General features: G+C 46.1%; 2 protein-coding genes across 3 annotated transcripts in view; one reads left to right on the top strand and one right to left on the bottom strand.

The window, feature by feature from the left end:
• cica (capicua transcriptional repressor a) overlaps positions 1 to 21,307 on the top strand; it is a 44,080-nt gene extending 22,773 nt beyond the window's left edge. The window contains exons 6-22 of one of the 2 annotated variants that reach the window (XM_072371036.1): positions 500 to 599; positions 718 to 900; positions 1,050 to 1,194; positions 1,380 to 1,552; positions 3,316 to 3,442; positions 3,660 to 3,742; positions 3,926 to 4,787; positions 5,162 to 5,304; positions 7,307 to 7,467; positions 7,813 to 8,056; positions 8,293 to 8,581; positions 10,425 to 10,549; positions 10,661 to 10,803; positions 15,660 to 15,811; positions 15,987 to 16,121; positions 16,195 to 16,320; positions 18,125 to 21,307. In XM_072371036.1, coding sequence (XP_072227137.1) covers positions 500 to 599; positions 718 to 900; positions 1,050 to 1,194; positions 1,380 to 1,552; positions 3,316 to 3,442; positions 3,660 to 3,742; positions 3,926 to 4,787; positions 5,162 to 5,304; positions 7,307 to 7,467; positions 7,813 to 8,056; positions 8,293 to 8,581; positions 10,425 to 10,549; positions 10,661 to 10,803; positions 15,660 to 15,811; positions 15,987 to 16,121; positions 16,195 to 16,320; positions 18,125 to 18,384 — 3,451 coding nt within the window. In that variant the 3' untranslated portion in view covers positions 18,385 to 21,307. The remainder of the gene's footprint in view (positions 1 to 499; positions 600 to 717; positions 901 to 1,049; positions 1,195 to 1,379; positions 1,553 to 3,315; positions 3,443 to 3,659; positions 3,743 to 3,925; positions 4,788 to 5,161; positions 5,305 to 7,306; positions 7,468 to 7,812; positions 8,057 to 8,292; positions 8,582 to 10,424; positions 10,550 to 10,660; positions 10,804 to 15,659; positions 15,812 to 15,986; positions 16,122 to 16,194; positions 16,321 to 18,124) is intronic. The other variant, XM_072371037.1, reaches the window with a different exon arrangement.
• LOC140275550 (tripartite motif-containing protein 16-like) lies at positions 12,160 to 14,567 on the bottom strand. The gene has a single exon (XM_072371065.1). It carries the CDS (start codon positions 14,519 to 14,521, stop codon positions 13,289 to 13,291), a length of 1,233 nt encoding a protein of 410 aa, XP_072227166.1. The 5' UTR covers positions 14,522 to 14,567; the 3' UTR covers positions 12,160 to 13,288.
• Position 21,308: the final 1 nt, after the last annotated feature.

Genomic DNA, 21,308 nt, shown 5'->3' with positions numbered 1-21,308 from the left:
TTGATATTTTCATTCTCATTTCTTGAAAAGTTTCAGTTTTTGTGAAAGAATGTTTGAAAATCTGCTGCGGAAGTCAAACTTTTGGACTGATTGTCTTTTTTTATCCTTTGGAAAATGGCAGGTAATGAAAGCGGTGCTGTCTAACGCCGGCCTTGAAGCTCCTAAATCTCTCTCCGAGTTAAAAAAGCAGCTGTTTCACGGAGCCACAGATTTGTTCCTGATGTTGTGTTCAGAGCTGGTGCTTTATTATTCCTTCCCTTGACTTAAACCAAAGCCACGCTGTAAAGTTTGGACAGTTTCAGGTGTATTTGTGCAGCGTAGTCAGTACAACGCAAAGTTTTGGTAGCTTAGCATCTCATTCTGGTTAAGTGCTGCTCTTAATAACAGGGAGCATGAATTCCACTTTAAATCTTTCTGCTTTCCTCACACTCAGGAATCTCCTTTGATTTCCCATCCCAGCCTCACTCTGAGTTTCACTTTCCTTTGTGTGCGAATGCAGGTTTTCTCCCGGTTTGGCCAACGATCCGTCGCCTTCCACTGGACCCATCAAGAGACGCACACAGTCCCTCAGCGCGCTGCCCAAGGACGGCGACCGGAAGGTCAGTCCACAGCACAGACAGCCATCAGTAGATTAGTGGAAAAGATACAGAGCAAACAGAAGGTTGCTGAATTTGAGCTTGAGCTTTCCACAAATGTTTACTCCCAAAATCCAACCAGAGAGAAAAGGACCACATCCGGCGTCCCATGAATGCGTTCATGATCTTCAGTAAACGCCACCGGGCCCTGGTGCACCAGCGACATCCCAACCAGGACAACCGGACCGTCAGCAAGATCCTGGGGGAGTGGTGGTACGCTTTAGGGCCCAATGAGAAGCAGCAGTACCACGATCTGGCCTTTCAGGTGAGCGTTTTTCTCCATTTTCAGTGGCCGCGACTCTCCCCCCGGCAAGAAGCTTTGATTTTATGCTCTTGTCATGCAGATTCACTGGTTTCTTTGTAGCCTTCGTTAGCATCTCAGGCTCTCAGACTGAACCTCCCCTCCTTGTCCAGGTGAAAGAGGCCCACTTCAGAGCCCACCCAGACTGGAAGTGGTGCAACAAGGACCGCAGAAAGTCTCTGTCCGAGGGCCGCGGGACGCCAAAGGAGCCGCGGGAGAGGAGCATGTCACGGGAGAGGAGCATGTCAGAGAGCATAGGTGCGTGTGATGATTGGAATAATCTGTAAGTTATGCAGAAAATAGGGATAAAGATAAACTAATCGAAGCGTTTTGCTCGTAAGACTGAAAAAACGTAGTCAGCCGAAGGCCCCCTCTCCTGTTTCAGCAGCAGAAGGAACATATTGATGTGTAGTTTTATTGATCTTCTGTTCTGTCCTCCACAGACGCCCTGTCGGAGTCCCAGGTGCAGGAAGGGGAGGTAGGAGGCTCAGCCTGGCCGGGGGGATCGGAGCGTCGGGCCGGGCTGGTTGGGGGGCCTCACCCCCGACCTCGAGCGTTTTCCCAAAGCGCCGTGCACACCCTGGAAAAAAGGGAGAGGGAGAGCGATCTGGAGAAGGTACGAGGTTGTTAATCTGTAGCTCCAAGGCAGAAAAAAGACTCCAGAGATCTAAAACCCTTCCAGAGAAAAAGCTAACATTCAAGTTATTACTCACTCAACAGTACGAGCTCCTTAAAGAAGAAGAAAAACATCAGTTTGGTCTAAATGCTTTGATCACAAACACCTTAAAGAAGATTTTCGATTATATGGTTACAGCTAAATGGATGAATTCTTGCATGCAAGCACCTCTGCAGATGTGTGAACTTCACAATAGTTTGATTGAACTCTACAACTTAAAGCTCTGTGTTCAGAAGCAGATCAAACGGACTCACCCGGTTCTTTGTGTGAGAGGTTGAGTTGTTGCAGCTGAAAACCCCCTTGAAAGTTTTGTGGGTGGTGGTGGGGGCTCCATCTTCAGAGGTTTCACTTTCGACTTGCTGCTTTGAGACGGTGCCGCTGCAGCCTTTCTCCAAACCAGTGAGGAGTGAGCTTTTCTGTTTGAGAGCATTCGTTTAATGCTGGTGATAAAGATATTATCACAGATCTGTGCAAAAGTCTTGATCTACCCCCAAATGTCTTTGTTTATTTACAGAAAAACAGTTTATAAGACAGAAACAGAGCTTTAAAGTGAATCTCTGGTCTGAGCTCCTTTATTCTCCAACACAGCCTGAACCCTCTGAGAAGCTTTCTGTCATTTCTTTAAGGAGTCTTCAGGAATAGTTCTCCAGGCTTCTTGAAGGACATCCCAAAGCTCTTCTTTGGATGTGGGCTGCCTTTTGTTCCGTTCTCTGTCAGATGATCCCACACTGCTTCAATAATGTTGAGGTCCGGGCTCTGGGGAGGATTCATCCCTCCATAAGACCTGTTGCCACTGATTTTCAGTCCACTTCTTGTGTCATTTGGCACAGCTCAGCCTTTTCTCCCTGTTTCCCTTCCTTAAGAACGGCTTCTTGACAGCCACCCTTCCATGGAGCCCATTTCTGATGAGGCTTGGGCCAACAGTAGATGGATCAGCTGAAGGTCCAGATGCATCTCTCAGGTCCTGTCAGGTCACAGCTGGATTTTTTCCTCTTTCTTAAGGACATCACTTTCAGATCCTGTTCATCTGCTGTAGATAGTTTTTTAGGCCTGACACTTCTTCTTTTGTCCTCCACTTGTCCAGTTTCCTCAAATGTTTTAAGGACACACTGCACACCATGCTGAGATATGCCAAGTTTTCAGCTAATAGCTCTTTGGGAATCACCTTGTTGCTGCAGAAATCCTGTTTTCTGTCTGTCAAACTGTGTTTTCTTTGCTGTTTTTCATAGATGCAGCTAAAGAAATGGGAACAAATGATGTGTCTTTGTGACAGGCTGCTGGTAACAAAGTGCATGAAGATCCAATTTAAAATGGCTTCTTTGCTAAGTTGTCTGTTCTGTGTCGACACAACACTGGTTCATCCCTTGAGTTAGGAGCCTTTTTTCTGCCTGAATGGTTCATAGGTCAGAGTTAAGTGGCTTAACAAAGAAAAAACAGCGAATGTCCAAAGAAAAACTCAGAAAGCCTGAAGAGCTATTGGTCAAAACCACTCAGGAACTTTGCACTTGACAATGTTTTAACTTATATTTGGAACAAAATGCAAACACTGATGCAAGAATGCTGTTGTGAAACGTGACTTAATGTGATCTTAATGGGTTAAAATGCCTTTTTAACTTGTATAATACAACAGAATACATTATGTCCACCCGGATATTTTATAAAACGTCTAAAACTGTCTCCTCCTCTTGTCTTTGCTCTGTCAGGACGATGGAGCAGGTTTGTTCCGCAGCCGGCCTCAGTCGCTGTACCAAGGCGGCGCCAACGAGGATGTGACCAGTGATGAAGAACGAATGGTCATCTGTGAGGAAGAGGGGGACGATGATGTCATGGGTGAGTCAGTTAAGTCGTCGGTGGTTAGAGTTTCACTTCTCATGATGGTAAAAACACCTAAAAACAGCAGATGTGTCGTCTCGTGAGCTGCGGCTCAATTTTGTGTTAAAACACATGGTTTTAAGGCTTCCTTTCCAGGGAACAGCTGCAGGTATATTCTGTGTGAAGATCCTTCAACATTATTAAAACCCAAACTTTTGAAATATCTCACCCTCAGAGGACTCGTGCCCAGAGGGCTCCATCGATCTCAAGTGCAAAGAGAGAGTTACAGACAGCGATGAGGACGAAGCAGATGGGCAGGTGGGCGCAGCGGTTATTTATCTTCTGATAAATAAGATTTAGGGGTTTTTTACGCCTTTGGCTCAGTTTCACAGAGTGTTCCTCTATCAGCACTTTAATTTCACATGTGATCCAAAATGTTTAAGATTCTTGTGAATTTTTCCTTTCCTGCTTTGATCGCCCTGCCTCTGTTTTTCCCTCCAGCATGGCTTCCAGCCTCGCTCCTCTTTCCCCTCCTCCTCTCCCTCCATCCCTCACTCTGACTCCACCTCGCTTAAAGGGAATGGAGAAGGAGGAGGTGCTGAAGACGGCGCCGAGAAGAAGAGAAAGAGAGGTCTGGATGGAGGAGAGGAGGGGAGCGAGGGAGGGCCCAAAAGAGAGGAAACAGCAGCAGGTGGAGGGGAAGGAGGTGGAGGAGGCGGGCAGAGCGTCTCCATCGCAGGCTCAGCATCCGTCACCCAGCCTCTCGTTGCCTTGGCCCAGCAGGGCTTCACCCAGGTGCTCGGTGGTGTCCGCATGGCTCCCACCATGGTGACCAATGTGGTGCGACCCATCGCCAGCACGCCGATCCCCATCGCCAGCAAACCATCGGAGGGAGCCAACACCCTCAGCTCCCTCACGCCGGATAACAAAGCCACGCTTCTGATCGGAGGAGGCGGAGCTCAGCAGCTGCCGATCACCGCAGGGGGTGGGTACCTGTCGTCATCCTCCTCCCCCGGTCCAGTCAGTGTAACCCCCGTGGCCAGCAGTCTGGTCACTAGTCTAGTTCTGGGAGGGTCCTTCCCTGCCGCCCAGCCGCTGCAGCTCATCACCCCTCAGCCTCTGCAGCCACTCACCCAAACTCACCCACCTGTCCTCCAGCCCCACCTGCACCCCACTGCTGCCACCTCCTCCCTCACTCTTCCTGCCGGCCCCAAGCCGCTAGCACAGGTCCAGTACGTCCTGCCGGCCGAGAACCCATCCTCCCCTCAGCTCACCCAGCACATCCTCTCCCTCCCCGCCAGTGCCGCCCTGGCTAACGGCGTGCAGGCAGGGGCGGGGATCAGAGTCAGCCCCGGGACTAGAGGTGAGATAGAGAGCAACGATTGGCTGACAGAAAGAAACAGATGAGTTTTTTTCTTAGTGATGTCACCGGTAGAATGAAATATCTTCCTTTTGCTGCTCTTCTCGCTGTAGCTCTCTTTTAAAAATAGATTTGATTGGCTTATATAAGCTGGAGATTAGTGATTGACAGGAGAAACGCTGGCCGCCCACCCAGCCTTAATGACTCCCTCTTCCAAAGAGTCAGAAGTGTATCAGAGACTGACTCGTCTCAGCGTGTCTCCGCCCGCCATCGCTCCTTTTCTGCCTTCACCTCCCTCTTCTGACTCGATTCGTCTGCTCTTCACGCCAGACGATTTAACTCTCCATCCCTCTGTTTCTTTCCCTCTCACTCGTTAGTCCAAACCCAGTCGCCGGTCTTGCAGAGCAAGATGGTGGTTCCCATGGCAACAGTGAGAACAGGGTCTACTCCTCCTCAGCCTTCCATTTCCCTGGTGGCTCCGCCTCTTCCTGTGCAGAATGGCCCTGCCACAGGAAACAAGGTGAGGATAGCAGAGACGCTGTTTTCTGACTAAACGGCAGCATTACGACCAGAGTGAGTAGATGAAATGAGACCCGTCACATGCTGAAACATCTAATACACAAACGATAAACTGATACAAGTCATTTACAAAGGAAAAAGGCCAAATATTTGCTTGTTTCGGCTCTCAGGTGTGGTGTTTTGTTGCTCCTTTTCCCTTTTCTATCACTGCAAATGAAACATTTTGTGAACTGGAGACTTAATTTGAACAAACAAAAGCAGAAACTGACCAGAACTTAACAGAGATGCAATGGATCTGACAAAAACTGGGACAAGTGACAGCAGCTGAGGCCGAATAACTAGAGACAGGTGTGCAGGCCAGCTGAGAACCAGACCAAGGGAAGTGGGGAGAGCTGCTGGTGAGGATGTGAAACCAGGAGCTAAACTGAGACCAGGGGTCCGGTCGAATAGTCCATTCTGCTTAGAAACCGTCTTTAAATACGAAGGAAAGCAGCTCCAGTGCTTCCTTAATTATGTCCTTTATTAGAGGATACACCGGACCGTCCTTTATGAGAGAAAAGGCGAAAGGAGGAACCCCCGGACTGAAAAAGATAAACCCAAGAACAGAACTGGGACAAGACTCATTAGATGAATATTAAACAAAAGCAAGAACAACAACTCAGGAAAATCATAAACGAGAGACGAGAAACTAAAAAGGTACATTAAGAACAGAAAATCTAACCCAAAAAACACCCAGAAGAACCACAAACTAACATATTTTACCATTTCCTGAAGATCATCTGAGCTTTCAGAGGTTCCAATAAGCATTTTTCATCTGTTTCATCTTTTCTTCAAGACAAATTAATTCATCAAAGCAATCAAATTGAATTAAGATTTAGTGGAAAACCGTTGCTAGTTGCATTTGTGCCGCTGTAAACTCAGACGGGAGAATTATCCACCAATAGATGAAGCTTTGACCAGCCTTGGATGAGAGAGACGAGGATTGAACCCACAGTTGGTTTGGGTAGAGGTTTGCACTCACACACTGTTTACCTGGGACTCACCTGTTTGGAAGCTATGGGGTTGTTCCACACCATAAAGTGCCATCGTCTCCTGTAGGAGTGGTGGCCTAGGATGCCATCTGCTGGAGGGTTTATTTGGCAGGTGTTCAAAATGAGAAAATAAGAAGCTGTTGGGCCCTCAGTGTCTAAAACGAGCCACAGAAGAAGAAAAGAGTTGGAATCAACACATAGGTGCTCATTTATCCTTCTCTTTGATCACGCCACGCATCCATTTTCTCATTCACCAGATTCAGTGACGGTTCACACCCCCCCCCACTAGGATTTTTCTTTTTTACAGAGGAGCGACGAGCAGCAAATCTGGCAACTTTTAGGACAAACATCCCAAGTATTTCCTAAAGTATTTCCTTGTAAGAGCAGAGCCTCTAATCTGCTTCATCAAAGGCAGCAGCACATGTGCAGCTTTGTCCTTGTGGAGTCCCGGAAATCATTTGAAACATTCTGTTGCGTCTAACTTTCTCTTCGGTTGATCATTGCAGGTCGTAAAAACAGCCGAATCACAGCGAAGGCATCGTATTAAAGGGATTTTGTGAGATGATGCTAAGCGAAACGGGATAAAATTGCTTTGACAGTGACCGTGGGCCGACTCGCTAACTTAATGAGCAATTTTTCGGTCACAATATCAAGCTTGTTTTGCTCTCTGACTGCAGCAAGAGGAAAATATGTGACTGTGAGGGGCTTTATTGGGAATTTATCCGCTTTGATATGCAGCAGAGAAGCAAACAGCTGGTAAAAAAGAACAGACACGATGACCACAGAACGTCACTCATGTCCGGGAGTTTGTAGTAACGGAGGCGTAAAAAAATACCTGAAGCTTTTCAATGCTGAATTGGATAATAACCATGGCAACAGTCACTGGGGTCAGCCCTTTATCTGCTTTAAAGTTCAAATTCAGGGTACGATTTTGTCTGAGATGAGAACCTAACTTTGCGCCTCCCTCCTCAGATCATCCAGATTGCTCCCATGCCCGTGGTGCAGACCAACGTTCACCCGAGCGGCGCAGCGGCAGTACATCCTGGGAGCCCCTTTCCTGTTTCCGTGGCAACCGTGATGGCTCCCGGTGCTCCGCCCCCACAGACCGTGATTCTGACCTCCCAGCCCACCAGGTCACTAACACAGGCCCGACACCTGAGGGACAGCAAACAAAGGCTTCAGTTCAAACACTTTTCAGGATGTTTTTTAGGTCCCAGAGAGGTCGGAAACGTAAATGCAGACGCTTTTAACACATTTAGACTCTCCATCGTATCCTGGAACAATAACTCATGAGTTCCAGTTTTGAAAGAGATGCTTTTTGAAAGTAGAAATTAGGTCATTTTCTTTACAGGTGAGATGATGAGTTGACTCACTCCGTAGTTTATGGACAGAAAACTAGTCAACACCCACGTCTGAGTCATTTTTAAACAAACATCCCCAAAGATCCACAAATGCTCATCACGTTTTTCTTCGTTCAGGATCACCTATGTGCAGTCAAGCCCAGGAGTTACTACGGCAACGCCCCAGCCGGGCACGCAGCCGCCAGGCGCTGCGTATCTCCCGTCGCCCTTGGCAACTCTGGGCTTCACCGCCATCGCCCCGGCTGGACAGACCCTGGTTCAGCCAATCGTTGGTCAGCAGCCACTGCTGGCTCCAGCTCCGCCCCTCAGCTGTCAATCACAGACTCCTCCGGGCCCGACGGCGGCCACCAACGGTCGTCAGGTAAAGAAACGGAAAGCTGCGTTTGACCCTGTAAATCACCCTGATTCACAGTTGTGAAGTCTTTCCTCTTTTCTCACTTCGTAATCTCCGTTTCTTCTTCATAGGTGTGAATATTTTTCATCTGGGGTCGTTTTCATCGAATTTTCTTTTTCCCGCTTTAAAAACAAAGCCGGGCATGTTTCAGGGACCTAAAATCTGCTGCTGACGGCTCTGCTTTGCTTTGTTTTCCTCCTCAGGTACTAACTGCCATCTACCCCGCTCCAACCGTTGCCCTGGCAACCGGTGTGGTCTCAGTGACAGCTGTGGCGCCCGCGGCGGCGGCGGCTCAAGCCCAGGACGTGATGAACCCTGCCTCCTCACAGGCCAAAGGGGCGCAGGGGTCAGTGGCGGCGACCTCTCAGCCTGCCATGGGAATGGTGGAGGTGAAGCAGGAGAGCCAGCTGGATTTCCAGACTCCCGACGGAGCTCAGGGGTTGGCGAGCTGTGCCTCCTCGTTGGACACCGGTGCAATCGGCGGCGCAGCAGGTAATGTCAGCTGGTTTTAACCGGTTTGGTCTTAAAGTCCAGTGAAGGCATGATGCTGTCAGTGAAATGTAGTGCTTTAAAATCTAAAATTTCATCCCTCCTTAGTTCTTAAACGACTGGATAAAGCTAAAGCTCCAGTGATCCAGTGACAGATAACTGTTACATTCAGGCCATAAATACAAACTACTGTCCTTGACTGCCATCACGATGCAGCCTGGCTGGAGGAGAAGAGCACTTTCTTTGCTGTTATTGCTTTTCACTTTGGATTTTTAAGAGCGCTGCAGCTATTTCCTACAGTTCCTGCTATAAATATGAAGTTGTCCTTACATTCGAGGCACATAAAGCGCTGTATAAAACCCGATCAGGTCTCTAAGGTCGTCAGCTGCAGGCCTTTAAAGCCTCTCAGACAACTTAGAAATAAACCTGGAAGAGATTTGTAAAACACCAACTCCTTTAAATCACAGATTAAAGATCTTGCAGGGTCACTATTTTAAAACCACAGCTTGATCTTTCTGAGATTATTTCCCATCATGCACTTGGTGGCACTTCCTCACAACGAAGTCGACGGATGATCAGCTTTCAGCCACAGCTGCATGTTTCACTGCAGTGTTGTTGTGCGCTGAAAAAACATCACAGTCGAACATGGACACCAATTGAAACGTGCGTTTTTGTGCCTCGTCGCCATGGTTACTCTCAGCCACAGCTTCCCCTGCTTCCTGTTTGCAAGTGACTGCAGCACTCGAATTTGGTTGAAAACACAGAATGAGTCCTTAAGATGATATTAAACATGTCGCAAACCTCAGAAATCGCCTTAGAGCAGCCCGGGTTGAGTTTCAGGACCGCCTCACGCCAAACAGCGAAACCACGGGAGAGAACGCCACAATTCTCACGATATGTTCCCTGGAAAACTGGAAAATCTGATGGTGTTTGATCAGCTTTGGCTGTGGTTCAGGTCTGTGGACCCGAGGTCCATCACAGCTGCGTCCACATTCAGAACCGAACCCATTCCTGCAGTTATTATTATGGGTTAACGTGTAAAGAAAGGTACCACATGAATAATATTTCCATTTTTATTTTTATCTTGAATTAAAAACAAGAAGTGAAACTGATTAAATGCCAGTTTAAAGTTTCCATAAGTGCAGACTGATTGTGACTTTACAGACGTGTGAAATTCAAATCATACTTTGAATTAGGTACAAGTGATATTGGCACATTCCACACGTGCATCAGGAAGGAAAACGACCTCCTGTGATTGTTGTTCATGGCAGAACGTGAGGAAACACGGACCTACAAGCTCGCACACACTAAATTTGAAATTCAGTCCATCCCCTGTGAATTTTAAGTGATTTCAATCATTCAGACTCGCAGGGAATAAAAAAAAATGGAGCTAACCTGGAAAAAAAATCAATACGACAACTGAAAAAAATGTCAGCACTGACGAATAAACTTAACTTTAATTAGCAGGATAACAAGAACAAACCTCAGCCTCCATCTGTAGGTGAGAACCTTTAAAACAGTCTCACAGGTGATTAACAGCCAGCTGACACACATTAAATAATTAACAAGGTACATACACATAAAGTAGTTAAAAAAGCTCAATTATATACACATGTAACATCAAATAACATCTGTAAAAACATTAATAACAGTAAATTATATAATCCAACCCATTGATTTTAATCATAATGTGACCAGTCGGGTCAGTTTGCTGAATAAATATGAATAATTCATCAAATAAAAGAGGATAACTCCTCGTTTAAGCATGGGGGGTATCTGGGACATCATTTTAAACACATCTGGCTCTTCTCTTTGTAATCAAAGCAAAAACCGTTTTGTGTTTCAGTGAAAAAGGAGGAAGACATCATTGTGACCATCAAAGAGGAAAACATGAACGACGGAACAGGGCGAGAGAAACGAAGTGAGACGGATGAAGAGCGAGAGAAAGCGATGAAGGAGAGAGCTTTAGAGGTAACAGATGTTCTGAAGATGGAAGAGGAAGCCGGACGCTGGTCTGAGCTTCAGTCACAGCATCACGCTTCAAATAATGTGTCCCTTTAAAACCTCACATTCTCTTCCCAGGCTGGACCTCATTCCCCACCTCCACCCGCCTCAGGTTTGGACCCACCCCCCCCTCCACCAGCAGAGAGAGAAGCCCCCTCCTCCTCAAAGAAGATCAAGTTTCGACCCCCTCCGCTCAAAAAGACGCCGGACTCTCATGACAAGTAAGTGGGACAAAAAGGGAACGACAGCACAGTTCTGTGAGGAAGTCTTAATGCAGCCCTCATTTCTTCATAGATTAAAGGTGCAGCGATTTACTGAAACACGGTCAAAGATAAATATAAATACAGTAAATAAGGCAGAAACAGAGCTTTAAAGTGAATATCTGGTTTGAGCTCCTTTATTCTCCAACTCAGCCTGAACCCTCTGAGACCAGCTTTCTGTCATTTCTTTAAGGAGTCTTCAGGAATAGTTCTCCAGGCTTCTTGAAGGACATCCCAAAGCTCTTCTTTGGATGTCGGCTGCCTTTTGTTCCGTTCTCTGTCAGATGATCCCACACTGCTTCAATAATGTTGAGGTCCGGGCTCTGGGGAGGATTCATCCCTCCATAAGACCTGTTGCCACTGATTTTCAGTCCACTTCTTGTGTCATTTGGCACAGCTCAGCCTTTTCTCCCTGTTTCCCTTCCTTAAGAACGGCTTCTTGACAGCCACCCTTCCATGGAGACCATTTCTGATGAGGCTTGGGCCAACAGTAGATGGATCAGCTGAAGGTCCAGATGCATCTCTCAGGTCCTGTCAGGTCACAGCTGGATTTTTTCCTCTTTCTTAAGGACATCACTTTCAGATCCTGTTCATCTGCTGTAGATAGTTTTTTAGGCCTGACACTTCTTCTTTTGTCCTCCACTTGTCCAGTTTCCTCAAATGTTTTAAGGACACACTGCACACCATGCTGAGATATGCCAAGTTTTCAGCTAATAGCTCTTTGGGAATCACCTTGTTGCTGCAGAAATCCTATTTTCTGTCTGTCAAACTGTGTTTTCTTTGCTGTTTTTCATAGATGCAACTAAAGAAATGGGAACAAATGATGTGTCTTTGTGACAGGCTGCTGGTAACAAAGTGCCTAAAGATCCAGTTTAAAATGGCTTCTTTGCTAAGTTGTCTGTTCTGTGTCGACACAACACTGGTTCATCCCTTGAGTTTGGAGCCTTTTTTCTGCTCAACATGAACTTCCTGCTAACAGAAAGAATAAAAAGAACATTTTAGATCAAGTTTCTACCTGCAGGAGGCGCTATAGATGAGGATGAAGAGAGTAAAACAATCCCAGCGAGTCCTTCTTGTTCTCCCATCTGCCTTTTATTGTCTTCATGTTAAACATGTTAGTTTGTGGTGTTCCTGCTGTTTGTTCTCATCGGTTCTCGTGTTGTTTTTATCGGCTGAAGAAAATGTTTCTACGCTGTTAAAGAAGAAACGTCAGAACAACAGAGCTCACAGAATAAAAACTAATCATCTGAAGCATGTGGATCAAATCTTTCTGAGTGAGAGACGCAGGAAAGAAAAATTCAAAGAAAACTGGACTCATTTCTCTGTGATGAAGCTGTTTTATTGAAGAAAGTCAAATATTTTCTGCTCTGAACATGAACTCTGAACTTTGTGCTGTTACAGGAAAACTGCCTCAGTTATACCCTCACATCAGTTTGACATTTTCTCCGTCAGATTTCACACAAACACTGAAATGAAGACAAAAGAAAACACTTTGTTCACTCCTTCAAAGCGGTATTTGCTGTGAAAATCTTCACTGGTTCTCACATTAAAGCTGATGAAGGATCTCCTGATTCCTGCTGATCCTGGAAATGACCGTTTCTGAGCACCTCAGAACAGACTTCCTCATCTGTTGGTTGATTTAGAAAACAGCAACAACATTTGATCTCTGAAACTAATCAAAGTCAGTGTAGCTACAGAATAATTTTACATTTACAAAGTGATGAGATGTGAACAGAATCTGTGATAAAGGAAGGTCTGCTGATGTCTCTGTTGGGCTCCATGAAGTGGAAGAGAAACAACAACATACAGACACATCAACACAAGCATCCAACTAATATTTAGAGCTCAGAGAAGTTTAGATTTTCATGTGGAGAAACATTTCTGTGAATAAAACTCCTCATTAGCAGTGATATCCTCCATGGCTGCACAAACACAGGAAAAAGCAGCAAATAAACAGCAGAACAGCAGCGGAGAGACATCACAGCAAAGAGCTGACAGGATACCTTTATTCCACTTTACACAACTCTGCTGTGGCTCCATAATAATAAATATAAATCCCAGCATAGAGCGGCTGAGTGAATGTGGTCTGGACTCTGTGGAGCAGAGTCATGGTTCCAGAGACGCTGTAGAAGGACAGAATACCTGCTCTGTGATCCAGGTACACTCCGACTCTGGAGGACCGAGGACCTGAGATGGAGGTTTTTATCTTGTTGTATATAAATGTATAATTGTTTGGGTCCCAATATAATGACCAAGATTTGTCATTACATCCAAATACACATTCATTCCCTCTTCCTGCTCTGCTGATGTTCTTGTATGCGACTGCTACACCAACTCCTAACCCTCTCATCTCCACCTCCCAGTAACAACGTCCAGTCAGACTCTCTCTGCTCAGGACCTGCTGATGTTCAGTGAATCTGTCTGAATGATCAGAATAAGACTGAGGTTATTTCATTACTGTCACTTTTCTGTTCCCCTCTGACAGTAACAGCCATCTGTGTGCTGTGTTTGGATCCAGTTTGATTTCAGATGAATATCTTAAGAATCCAGCTCTGCTCTTTGGTTCTGGTTCTGACAGTAAAACATCCACATCAGAGACTCTCAGAGAGATGTTGGTCCATTCCTCTCTCAGGATGTCCTGTAGTTTCTCTCTGAGCTCTGACACAGCTGCTGTCACAGCCTCAAAGTGCCTCAGAGGACGGATCTTGATGCTGGATGAGGGTGTAGACTCCCTGAGTGCTGACACTGAGGGGCAGTTCTGTAGAAACTGGGTGTGATCCTCTGTGTCTGAGAGCTGCTGCAGCTCAGCATCTTTCCTCTTCAGCTCAGTGATCTCCTGCTCCAGCTTCTCCTGAAGCTCTTTGACTCGACTCACTTCAGTTTCCTGCTGGGATCTGATCTGCTGCTTCACCTCAGAGCTTCTTTTCTGGAGGAGACGGATCAGCTCAGTGAAGATCTTCTCACTGTGCTCCACTGTTTTATCAGCAGACTGATTGATGGCCTCCACCTCCTGCTGAAGCAGCTTCACATCTTTCTCTCGGTCCTGGACTCTCTGCTGGATTTGCTGCCGACTCCCCTCCAGCTCTCTCTGCCTCTCAGTCCTTTCTGCTGCAGCTGACACTGTGTCGTGGCCTTTATGTTCCTCCACAGAGCAGAGATAACAGATAGACTTCTGATCAGAGCGGCAGAACATCTTCATCACCTCACCGTGACGAGAGCAGATGTTCTCCTGGAGGTTCTTGGAGGGCTCCACCAGCTTGTGTTTCCTGAATGGAGGTGAATCATAATGAGGCTGAAGGTGATTCTCACAGTAAGAGGCCAGACAGGCTAAACAGGACTTGATGGCTTTCAGTTTTCTTCCAGAGCAGACATCACAGGCCACATCTTCAGGTCCAGCATAGCAGTGATCAGCAGGAGCAGCTTGGAGTCCAGTCTTCTTCAGCTGCTCCACTAAATCAGCTAACATGGTGTTTTTCCCCAGGACAGGCCTCGGTATGAATGTCTGCCTGCACTGAGGACAGCTGTGGATTCCCTTCTGATCCTCTCCATCCCAGTGGGCTTTAATACAGTTCCTGCAGTAGCTGTGTCCACAGGGAATAGTCACCGGATCCTTCAGCAGGTCCAGACAGATCGAACAAGAGAAGCTTTCTCGGTCCAGCTGAGCTCCTTTCTGCGCCATTTCTCCTCTCAGATCAGCGACTCAGTGAGTTTCACTTCCTCATAGCTGAAACTAGTCTGAGCTCTGAGCCTATCAGTTCAGCAGGTGCTGGTTACACCCATCATCAGCCTGCAGATCTGAAGGGGAGGGAACAAGGAAACATGTGGGCAGAGCGGAGCTGTGAGAGCAGGAAGTGTGTTGAAGCTGTTTTACACCAGTCTCCATGGTTAAAATACGGGTTGATTCTTCTTTTAATCCCTCTGGAAAGAAGTTTAGCTTCACTTTCACAATGAATCATTGTGTTAAAGCTCCAGTTCCTCGTCAGCTTCTTTCTTCACAGAACTTTAAATGAAGCAGACGTGTGTCGACACAACACTGGTTCATCCCTTGAGTTAGGAGCCTTTTTTCTGCTTGAATGGTTCATAGGTCAGATTTAAGTGGCTTAACAAAGAGGAAACTGAGTGAAAATGAGTGAAAAAGCAGAAAATGTCCAAAGAAAAACTTTAAAATACCTTCAGAAAGCTGGAGAACTATTGATAAAGACACTTTAAAGCATTACAGGAAAGTTTGGCTGCTTGGATCGGGAGTTTTTCATAGTACTATGTAATTAGTTAAGGACTCTTAGGAATCTCAATGTTGCACAATTAAAAAAAATGTGTCCACGACGGAGGAGTTTGTCATGATTTATTTCCTGCTTCTATTTAATGCGAGTCTTGTTTTTGTGTTTTTTTTTGGTTTGTCCTTCTGGTTACTCTGCAAAAAAAAAAGTTCCCTTCATCTTCACAGTTCTCCAGCTGAGAGAGCTTATGCAACGGTAGCTTATCCGAAGGGAATTTGGCAAAAACCAGACGCAGCACCCCGGACGGGACTCCATCTGCTGGTTTTATCAGCAAGCTCTTTGGCATCTACTTGTCTTTTCAGTGCACGACAGAAGTTCCAAGCTAGTAAAATTATTGTGGGAACTCTGTTTACCGAACGTGAGTGGGCAGAGGGCTTCACCCTTTATGGTCTTTATTTAGACAGTTGGAAAGTGGTGTGGAAGCCGCAGAGACAGGAGAGCTCTGGCAGAACTGAGCCCGAAGGCATGAGGAAACACTCCCGCTTGATTATTCACGTCAGCGGGGCCTGATGCGGCCGCTGTGTTTGTTTCTGTGTGCAGGGTCTTGTCGGAGACATACTTTGAGGAGCGTTTTGCTGAGCTTCCAGAGTTTAACCCAGAGGAGGTCCTTCCCTCGCCCACCCTGCAGAGCCTGGCCACCTCACCGAGAGCCATCCTGGGAAGTTACCGCAAGAAGAGACGCAACTCCACGGGTGAGACGGAGAAGCTCAGAATGCTCTTTTCTCCCAACTAAGATCCCAAGTGATACCAGATGGAATAAACTATATGCTTTGAAACTACCCTTTTCTGTGCTTCTCTTCATACTCTTTAACGCCTGACTTTCTGTCCTCGTTTTTCCCATTTTTCTTCCCTCACGCATCCCTTCAGATCTGGAGGTGACAGCAGAAGACCCCAGCTCCCCACGGAGAAAGACTCGTCGTCTGTCCAGCTGCAGTTCAGAGCCCAACACCCCCAAAAGTGCTGCCAAGTGTGAGGGGGACATCTTTACCTTTGACAGAGCAGGTATGAAAGGTGCGACACCCACATCATTAAAGGCATATTGCCAGTGCTCTGATGCGCCGCCTTGTCCTCCCAGGTCCAGAAGGCGAGGTCCCCCCTGGAGACTTGGACAGGGTTCCTTACTCGTCTTTGCGTAGAACACTGGACCAGCGCCGGGCCCTGGTCATGCAGCTGTTTCAGGAACATGGCTTCTTTCCCTCAGGTAGACGGACGGATAGCAGAAGTGGGGATTTAATCTTTGATTTTTATTCAGCTGAAGAGGCAAAAACAAAAACTGCTGCCTGAAAATGAAACACTGCGGCTCAGAACTATAGAGAATCTATATTTTACATCCTCTACACTCCTGTCTGCCACAGTATCTAAAATATGAATGAAGGATATGAAGGGAAGCAGAGCTTCGACTAAAGTGAAACATGTAACTACAGTCGAGTGGGAAAAAGTACAATTTCTATCTATTCTCAGGTTTTATGAATCAGGACTCAATAGAAAGAAATATCTGGTCCTTAGCAGATCTAGAAATGAATTAAATACAACCCACACTGCGTCCTCATTTCACAAAAACTAAGTGAACCCCTACTGCTTCCACAGCAGTTAAGAGAGTAAGTAGCAGCCAGCTGCTGCTAATGAAAGGCATTTCATTAACTGATCAGTTCTGTCAGTTTTCAGGTGTGTTTTAACACGATGCCGAGGAGGAAAGACATCAGCAATGATCTTAGAGAAGCAGCTGTTGCTGCCCATCAGTCTGGGAAGGGTTATAAGACCATTTCCAAACTATCTGGAGTCCATCATTCTACAGAGAGAAAGATTATTCACAAGTGGAAAACATTCAGGACAGCTGTCAATCTTCCCAGGAGTGGACGTCCCAGCAAGTTCACCCCAAGGTGAAAAAGCCCAGAGCTACATCTCAGACTCTACAGGCCTCAGTTAGCATGTTAAAGGTCAAAGGTCATGACAGCACAGTTAGAAAAAGACTGAACAAGGATGGCTTGTTTGGAAGGGCTGCAGGAGAAAGCCTCTTCTCTCTAAAAAGAACATGGCAGCACAGCTTAGGTTTGCAAAGCTGCATCTGAACAAAGCTCAAGACTTCTGGAACAATGTCCTTTGGACAGACCAGAGCAAAGTGGAGATGTTTGGTCCTAATGCACAGCACCACGTTTGGAGGAAACCAAACACAGCATATCAGCACAAACACCTCATACCAGCTGTCAAGCACGGTGGTGGAGGGCTGATGATCTGGGCTGGTTCTGCAGCCACAGGACCTGGGCACCTTGCAGTCATTGAGTCCACCATGAACTCCTCTGGATACCAAAGTATTCTTGAGTCAGATGTGAGGCCATCTGTCCCACAGCTAAAGCTGGGCTGAAACTGGCTCATCAGCAGGACAAAGATCCCAAACACAGCAGCAGATCTACAGCAGAATGTGTGGAAAAGAAAAGAATCAAGGTGTTGCAATGGTCCAGTCAGAGTCCAGAGCTCAGCCTGACTGAAAGGCTGTGGTGGGACCTTAAGAGAGCTGCTGTGCAGAAACCAATGCTGCAAACCTCAATGAGCTGAAGCAGCGCTGGAGAGAAGAGGGCCGAGATTCCTCCAGAACCATGAGAGAGACTGATAACGTCCCACAGGAAACCATCACTGCAGCTCACTGCTGCTGAAGCTGCTGGATCAGGGGTTCACTTAGTTTTTCACCCACTGCTTCTGTGTTTTGTCTCAGTTTTATTTCATTTAGTAACGACAGGATGTAATACGTCATGTGTTGTTGTTTAACGGATGTTTTATTTATCTAAATTTAAGATCTGGTGACAACCAAATGAGTCTTTTATCATGTGTTGACAGATCAAATCTTTGAAATAACTTTGTTTTCTGCACAATTTTACATTTTTTGCAGGCAATTCATTGCTATTGTGGTTTGTTGATCCCCTCAAATGTTATCATACAGGATTAATGTAATAGTGATTTAATTTTCCATCCACTTGTCGCCTTCATCCTCCTTCTTTTCTCCTCTCCAGCTCAGGCCACAGCTGCCTTCCAGGCACGCTACTCGGATACTTTCCCCACTAAGTTGTGTCTGCAGCTGAAGATCCGGGAAGTTCGTCAGAAGATCATGCAGACGGCCACGCCTGGAACCCTCGAGCCCGGAGGGCTGGTCGAAGCCATCCCCGCCCCGTCCCACATCTCCTCTTTCAATCAATCAGCACGGGAGGATGGAGGGGCGGAGCAAGGAGACAAAGGCCAGAGCCCAGAGGAGCCGAAAAGCGAAGGATCGTAAACTGGAGAGGATGACAAAGCAGAAAAATCACTGAAAGTAGGACAGGGAAAAAGAGGAGAGTGTGAACCAGTACGAAGGACGCTCCGCTGGCACTAATGTCCACCAGACCTGGGCAGAAACACGGAATATGGTCTCAGATATTCAAATTACTCAAGACGCGCTTTGATTGTCTAATCAGAACTTTAAAAAAGCCTCAAAACGGTCGAATCACATGCAAGTCATGATGAGTCAAGTGCTTTTTTTAGTGCTCTTTTTCCCTTTTGTTTTCCAAGTATCCTGAATGTTTTTAGTGAACACTTTTGCCCAGGTCTGCTCTCAGCACATTTGTACAGTAGTTTGTAGTTGGACACACAAACTCTGTGGTACACACTCTATCTCTCTGGCACACACTCACAAACCCACCTTGGTGCATATGTTATCTCCAGCACGCACACACACACACACACACACGTACCAAATTAGACTGTTACTCTTGGTTGGCCTTCCCCAGGAGCCGCTACCAAGGACCATGACACACAAAGGCACTTTGTCACTTATTGTGCAGATGCAGTTTGCTGTTGCCAGCCAGCCAGCCAGCCCTCAGATGCCATTGACTTGACCTCCTTCTGGCCCTTCCACTCCTCAGCACAGTGGTCGGGACGCAAACACAACCCCAACGACCTCCACTGATATTCCACAGCCCCTCGATGCTGCAAGACAGACAGCACACACACATTTACAGCACACGCACACAGGGACGCGTGTGTGCAGTGCACGCACTCATACACAAAAATATTCATCCCTGGCCTGACTAAAGCCATTGGCCTGCACAGTTTCTTGTGATTGTAGTGAGACGTAAGAGACAGAAGCGAAGGAGGCGGGATGCAGTGTGACCAATCTTTGCACCTTCAGTTCTTGCCATTTTGACAGACTGAGACCGAAGTGGCAGGAGCTGATTCTACATGTCTGTATGTTCGTTGGGGGTCCCGTCCCCCCAAATAAAACCTGTGAGAACAGGCACCGTAAAGAGATTATGTAAAGAGACTTTTGATTGTGAGGCTTGGAAGAATCAACGTTTAACTCGACGCTGACTCGGAGAAAAAGGACAAAACTGGACGCCGTTCCCCACAGGAAGACCGACCGTAACAGCAGCGAACAAGAGCGACAACGTGGCAAAGCTCACCAAGAGAGAGGAGAAGTAGAGTTTTAACCAAACCTCTCTGAATGGATATGATGTTGCTTTCTCTCGTTATTGTTGCCGTGGAAATAACCAGCTTTACCGTGGCCTGTTTTTCTCTCTCGTGGCTCTATTGTGTTTCTTCTCCAGCATAAAGAAAAAAAAAATCACAACAACTAAAAAAGAAAAAAAGAGGAAAAAAAAAAAGACTCTGGACAAAGAAGGGGATGAAATCAGTCTGTGCCCTCCCTCCCCTCACACCTTGGGGCCCCTCCCTTCTCCTCTCCTCCCTACGATTTCCCACCGGACACAGAAGTGGGGGAGCGGGGGCGTTTGTCGTTTTGTAAAAACGTTGAAATCAGGTGTTTGCACAATTTGTGCGGCCCTTCTTGTCGGGGACCGCCACAAGTTAAATCAGGAAAGTATTGTTTTTAGAGCTAGTTTTAGTAGTTGAATAATAACCTTGTTCCGTATGTTATCTACCACCTTTCTCTTTTCTCCCGCTTGCCCTCTCGGCCTCTTTCTGTCCTCTCGACACAATTCTCCTCACCCCCCCCCCTTGACCCTCGAAAACCCTCAAGTGTTGTTAGAAAGTGCCCTTAAGCACTGGTCCCGGGTCAAGCGTTATGTAGCTCAGGATGGTTCTGGTTAGGGTTAGTTCAGGGAAAGCAGATCCTAGACCAGCCCTGGAGGGCAGTCTCTGGAGCCCTCCCTTCTCCCCCCTCTCTTCTCGACACTTTATCTTTTCCCATCAAATGGTGCAATAGGACATTTCTTTTTTGGAAGTGGGTGGGTTTTTTTGTTTTGTGGGGCAAGGCTCTGTGCCATAGATATTAAATTCAGTGCAGTCAGTCAGTGAGAGGAATGAGCTGTTGTGATACTATCTGTAACTATGGTTGAAAAAGAAAAAGAAAAAAAAGAATCACACAATTATTGTCGTTGTCGAAGAGATAGAGAGTATAACTTACTAAAAGTCAAAGACAATTTTTGAATAGCACTTTTTTGGCTCTTTGCTTCTCTGGTGAAGAGTGGGGGTAGATATTATGGCTATCTCTTTTATTTTCTCTGTATACAGTTGGATGTGTGAAAAAAATATATATACTAGTATTTCCATATTTGTGCATTTAGGTCAGTGTTTGGGTGTGTGTGTATGTTTTGGCACATGCAGGCAGAGTGTTAACACAATCAACCTCTTCTTCTTTCACCACGCAGCAACGTTATCAATAGTATATTTTTCATTGTATTCTATATTCTACTCAAGAGAGACAGTATTTTTATAGTCACCATGACTATTTTGTCAGCCATCTTGACTGTTATCAAACCCAGCTGATTCAGGATATATATATCTATATATATATATATTCATATATATGAAATAGTTATTCAGGATGTACCATGTAATACATGAATATATATAAATATATATATTTATATATATATATATGTGAACGCACACATACAGGTAATCGTAGACTATCAATACACATCACTTTGGGGTAAGTTAGGGCTGTAAAGTGTCTGCCTGCACGCATGTGCAATCACATGCACACATGCACACACCCGCACGGACATATGTGCATACACACATGTATGCGTGTACACTGTATGATTGTGCTTAAAAATAAACTGTCCTTACTTTGGAGAAGGAATTTTAGGATGAGCGAGGTGAGTGTTATCTCATAAGCAGGCATGTTGACCATGTGCAATATTTCTAAACAACAACAACAAAAAACTAAATATTGAAAATATTAAAGATCTAACACAATGT

The sequence above is a fragment of the Leuresthes tenuis genome, unplaced genomic scaffold, assembly GCF_036924035.1.
Source record: "Leuresthes tenuis unplaced genomic scaffold, fLeuTen1.0.hap1 SCAF_18, whole genome shotgun sequence".
NCBI classification, from domain to species: domain Eukaryota; kingdom Metazoa; phylum Chordata; class Actinopteri; order Atheriniformes; family Atherinopsidae; genus Leuresthes; species Leuresthes tenuis.
This window is presented reverse-complemented; position numbering and strand designations above follow the sequence as displayed.

What these genes read in the sequence shown, in the direction of transcription:
- LOC140275550 (XM_072371065.1), bottom strand. Translation starts at nt 14,521, where the DNA reads ATGGCGCAGAAAGGAGCTCAGCTGGACCGAGAAAGCTTCTCTTGTTCG.